Source organism: Priapulus caudatus, unplaced genomic scaffold (assembly GCF_000485595.1).
Source record: "Priapulus caudatus unplaced genomic scaffold, Priapulus_caudatus-5.0.1 Scaffold2414, whole genome shotgun sequence".
Lineage (NCBI taxonomy): Eukaryota > Metazoa > Priapulida > Priapulimorpha > Priapulimorphida > Priapulidae > Priapulus > Priapulus caudatus.
Genome location: NW_014579475.1, coordinates 12013 through 17938, shown reverse-complemented (window position 1 = coordinate 17938; position 5926 = coordinate 12013). Strand labels below are relative to the sequence as shown.

General features: G+C 42.1%; 1 protein-coding gene across 1 annotated transcript in view; it reads left to right on the top strand.

Moving 5' to 3' along the window:
- Positions 1 to 1529: 1529 nt before the first annotated feature.
- LOC106818659 (phospholipase B1, membrane-associated-like) overlaps positions 1530 to 5926 on the top strand; it is a 5247-nt gene continuing 850 nt past the window's right edge. Inside the window, exons 1-4 of the mRNA XM_014823346.1 lie at positions 1530 to 1638; positions 2244 to 2380; positions 4198 to 4314; positions 5534 to 5606. Coding sequence (XP_014678832.1) covers positions 1584 to 1638; positions 2244 to 2380; positions 4198 to 4314; positions 5534 to 5606 — 382 coding nt within the window. The 5' untranslated portion in view covers positions 1530 to 1583. The remainder of the gene's footprint in view (positions 1639 to 2243; positions 2381 to 4197; positions 4315 to 5533; positions 5607 to 5926) is intronic.

Below are 5926 nucleotides of genomic sequence, written 5' to 3'. Positions count from 1 at the left end.
TATACCTAATTCTCGAACATTAATTGTCTTTGATACATTTTTGCGTATTCAGCTTAAAACATCTAAATTTGTCCACCAACAAACATGCAAATCATAGAAATTTCTAATGTTTTGTTCGGCGGCAACTTCGCGGCCGTTGGATTGCCATTTGTTGGATTTCCCCGGAGCTCCGCCCACTTTAAAAATAGTGCTAGCATTGTGGCAGTGGTATATCCTGAGTGTGGGAAGGGGGCGCTGCATGCAGTTTGGCTCAATTACTGAGTTGTGTGTACTGCTGCATGCAGTTTGGGTTTCTTATTCAATCGCTGATACTTTCACCAGCTATAAACGCACTACATGGCTCACGGCATACACGGCCCACGGCATACACGGCTCACGGCATATCACGACATACGGCATACACGGCTCACGGCATACACGGGTCACGGCATATCACGACATACGGCATACACGGCTCACGGCTCACGGCTCACGGCTCACGGCATATCACGACATACGGCATACACGGCTCACGGCATACACGGCTCACGGCATACACGGCTCGTGGTATACACGGCTCACGGCATACACGGCTCACGGCATACACGTCTCACGGCATATCACGACATACGGCAGTTTCTTAGCGCTTCTGTACAGCCAAATATTATATTATTTGCGCCGCTAGAGGGCGCGATATTTGCGTGCACGTTGCGACGTTGGCAGACGCCCTTCGCGGGAGTTCACGAGTACCAATCTATCAATGCTATCATTGATTGATCCTTCGCCGGCGCGAGTAGGTGGCGGTATAAATCATAAGCTTGAATTGAAGGGCGTCGCACCGCTTGACGTGGCGCTATCATCGAATCTCAGAATAAATCGACATCAAACAGAGTTTATCGAGTAGAGTTTGTCTAGCTACGCGCGCTCCTAGAAACACACATAACACCGTGGCTGCGGTGGCAGTTATCGGATTCAAGTAGACTTTTACACGAGTAAACATTGGGTTGGCATGAAAATTTATTATGTCAGGAAACGTCAAGTGCAGGCAGTGAGATGTTCTCGTAAGTGGAATATTATTTGCGTTTAATCCTTGGCTTACCCTATCGGATTTCATCGACGCTAGCGAAGCATAAAACACACAAAAGGAGGTACCTCGTACAAGTCTCTTTCGTCCCCCCTCTCTCTCTCTCTCTCGCTTTCTCCTACACTCTCGCGCGCGTAACACACGCACGCACACACACACACACACACACACACACACACACACACACACACACACACACACACACACACACACACACACACACACACACACACACACACTCACACGCACACAAACCCATCTATTCACTTTTACTATAAACACCAAGTGCAGGTGACCTGATAACATCATCGGATGTTATAGTAGCAACTTTCCGTGTAATCGGTTCATTTCGAGTTGGCTTTCACCCATGCTGCACACGCCTAGGCAAACGCCAAACGCCACAAATAGCGTCAACTACTCGCACATAATACTACAAGTACTGCTAGAAGAAAAGGCAAGGAACTAGATCGCCTGTGAATGTGAATCTTTTATGCCGACTCGGACATCTGTATAACATAGGATGAAGACTGCTGTTATTTTACTCGCAGTCGCCTGTTTCTACGTACGAAATGCCGGTAAGCAGTGTGCGCGAATCTGTATTGCAGGTGTGAAATATTAACGTAAATTCAATACATGATACATAGAATGCTCAAACAATGACGACCCAATGATTTTAATCATGCGTAAATTAAACGTTGTATCAGTTATCAATATTATACTTGTTACCAATCGCAATACCAATCAACATTGGCATTATATAATATTTATAATTATAATATTTAGTATAAATATTATAATATAAATATTTTAATTTAATTTTAATTTTTATAGATCATGTTACATACATGCACATATGTAGGGGCCTACATGCGCATTATTTAGTATCAGACTTCAAGTATAGATATTTCTATTTATGGTAAATTGGTAACTTATATATATATATATAATATAAGCTAACACTCAACATTGTTAGATGTTCGCAACTATAAAATCTTTAAATAGTTTTTCACATATTAGACAACGCTGAATTGGGGGTAACATATAAAATCAAAAACATATAAATCGTACAGGATGCGATGAGTCGTACTGTCGTACATCAGAAAATGTAATTGCTTGGAAGTTATTACCGCTGTCTGCCAAAAAACGTAAAAAGACGTGAAAATCCATGGTTTCTGCGCAGCGTGTGACGTCACCGATGACGATGAGCACAGAGAATGGTTGCTGGAGGAGGTCAAGCATGACCCTAGACTCTACGAACTGTTCCAGTCTCTCACGCTGAGAGAGCTAACGCAGATACACGACAGTCCTCGATCACAGGTGACGCTTGTGTTGTTCGATCGACTGGTTTTCGTGTCGGAGAAATATAAACAGATTAGAATATAAATAATTTAGTAAAATCTATTTGTATTATGAGGGTTTTGCGTTGTTATACCGGTTGCATGCGCAATTTTCTCAGCGGAGGTAATTGTAGAGTTATATAGGTTTTATATTACATTGAGTGAGTTATTCCTATATTATTTGGCGAAAGCGATGTGAAGGTTGACACAGAAATGCGCGTACGCGTCTGTTATAATGAAGCGCACCACTCCGAAAACTACTAGTCCAATTAACATTTGATTTATTCAAACCAATTTGCACCAACCAGGGCTAGATACAATAATGTAACCCAAACCCAGGAGGATAGGGCCCCTATCCTCCTGGGTTTGGGTTACATTATTGTATCTACAAGCAGGGCGCACTCTCTCACAGCAAGCGCGGTACCCGATGTCAGAAACAAAACTAGTCTAAACGTTTAATCTTAGCACTAACCTTTTCTTTTAGACTGTTAACAGAAACATTGTAGATTTACGAGTTTTTAATAGGCAAGTGTATAGCGGTCCAGTCTAACGTTCATGTTAAAAGTAATTTTGTTTCGGACAACAAGCTCTAGTGCTTTTAGACTTGTCCAACACATTTTCCTGTGTAAAAACGACTAGCGACACTCAGTCTAGCCCGACCAGGCTCTACGACTGTTTCATATAGTGAGAAGCGAGCTGGTAACTTGTGGCAACCTTCGGTTTAAGGATACTCTCCACCTTTTGCACGGGTATTGCTCTAATGAAGATTAAACGTTTATTGGCGAATGAATCGAATCAATCACTTGTTTTATTTATAGAGGAGATTTATCTCTATGCTCAAGCCAAAAAAATTCATGAAATTTCCCACAGTTACCACACAAATTTTGAATTTTTATGTAAAAATGGTATTTTGGATATTTCTCAACTACCAGAAAGAGTGAGGATACAACATTTTTGCCACATGTTAAGCACAATATTGACCAAAATAGTGCGTCAGGATTTTTTTTTAATTTTCATATTTACCGAGAAAACTGGAAAAAACTGCTTAAAAATCAAGTTGTGTGTTAGAATTGAAAGTTTTAGCGAATAAAGAGGCATAACTAATAAAATTCGGCACTTAATAACAATCCCTGACGCTCTTCTTTACCACAATATGTTACCATTAAAACGAGTGTAAAATTAAATTAATCCGAGTTGTAATCACAGAGGAATATCCATTTATACATCGGCTACTATGTCAGAAATCGAAACGGAGAAATCAGGGTTTTTCTATTTTTCACAATGAGTGACCGCCTGTGTGGGTAACCCTGTGTTTGGGTTACATTATTGTATCTATACAGTAAGGTGTGTTGCGAGGTGTTAGAACTATTTTGGGCGTGGGATACTTGTTGGATCACTAGCAGCCAGATGTACATGAATGTACATGAATACATGTAATGACAGCTGTAGCAGAGTTGACGCTGAATGATACTGGCTTATTTATTACTAGTGAATATCGTGGTTGTATCATGTCTCTGACGTCATCATGACGTCAGCCGCTGCTTAATTACTACACATGTACGCGGGCAGTCAAATCGCTCTAACAGTTCACATGTACCGTTATATGAAGAAATGAGCATGTACGAAGGTGGCACATAGTGTTATAGCCATCGAATAAAATTGAAAATGAAAAATCTGTAAAATTTTGCCTAAAACCTTGAGAGTATCCTTAACCGGCAGGTGACGTAGCATGCCTAGTTCTGAAGTGCCATCAAGGACTTGGCCCTTCTTTCATACTTTTGCGATCGACTCTTGCAGGCACGCGGATACCCGTTTCGATGCGTGGTGAATGTATCGGACACCGTGCCAACGTCCGTGCACAAACTACGACCATCCGACATCAACGCCATAGCAGCAATGGGAGATTCTCTAAGCGTAAGGAAGCATCGCTATTCGACCCTATATCCTATCAAGAGCTAATGAAACATTATTAGCTATTGATCTCATCTAACTCGTTGAGGTGATAAGATATTTTATAGATTTGAATTTTGGCCGGAACGGGTGAACGGTGCATTTGCCGTGCCGTGCCGTGCCGCGCCGTGTGTGTGGAGACGGGCCTTTAGGCGCATACACGCGCGTACATACACCGCCACGGGTACGTACACTGGCAAGCACACGTGCGACTCGCTCCAACACACATCAAACCCCCTCACATATCACGTGAAAGCTTTGACGTTCCACTTTGCATCGGAAAAATTCCCGATAAATAATCGATAATTAAAATGATGATCTAGCATGACCGAGGGTCGCGTACGTATCAGACCGCCAGTATGACCTCTCATGATCAGCGTGTATCCAGCACATCGTTCCTTATCCGTGATTTCGGAAATTACATAGGTAGCGCGTGGGCCGTCGTTTCTTGAAACTACACCATTTTTCCTTCTACAAATACATTTTTAAGCTACGCAGAGCGTTGTTGACATTGTGCAGCAGGGTTGCGCAAAATTTCAGATTACGCGCACAATCTGTTTATCGCTCGGGCCATAACTCATAGCCCCCGTTGTGTTAATATTTGCTAGCCGCAGAGTAAATATAGCGGTAGCTTGGTTCTCGACCAACGATATATATATATCAAGAGTACATAATAGAGATGTACTATCTATCATGCATGTCTAATCGATTATGTATGTATGATCGATCTCTATTATGTACTCTTGATATATATATAATATAATTATATATATATATATATATATATATAATATAATATATATATATATATATAATGTGTGTGTGTGCGTATGCTGCCATGTGTGGTGTGTCGTGTGTGCGTGCTGTGTGTGTGTGTGTGGTGTAGTGTGTGTGTGCGCTGCGTGGCGTGGCGTGTGTGCGTGCGTGCCGCGTGCGTGTATGGTTGTGTGTGCTGTGTGTGTGTGTGTGTCGTGTTGTGTGTGTGTGTGTGTTGTGTGCTTTGTGCGAGTGTGTGTGTGTGTGTGTGTGTGTGTGTGTGTGTGTGTGTGTGCGTGCGTGCGTGCGTGCGTGCGTGCGCAAGTGTGTGCATGTATCCAAGTTTTTGTGTTTGCCGCTTTTTACACGTACGAGTGCTGAGGTTGATACTCCGGCTTGTTTACGCTCTCACTCCGTCCTACTGCAGCGCGGGCTAACGGGCCGGTGGCAGCCCACCTTAGCGGGGCGTCGGACTAACTACAGGGGCATTGGCATGGAGCGTAAGCAAATGGCGCCCTTATTACTTCTTGTACTGATTGATCGTTAAGCACGGAACCGGTTTAAATACAAGGCAGAACTTTATAAGTAGTATATATATAATATATATATATATATATATATATATATATTATTATATATATGTGTGTGTGTGTGTGTGGTAGCGTTCCTCGGGAATTTAACGGTTGTTCGTTGATTTCTAAAAAATTACACGTTTTGTTGACGACATTTTGCAGTTTTTTTGTTCTATTTGTTTTATTCATGTCAGTTTTTCCTTTGCAGTATTGGAGGGGATGCGACACTAAATGAAGTAGGGACCACA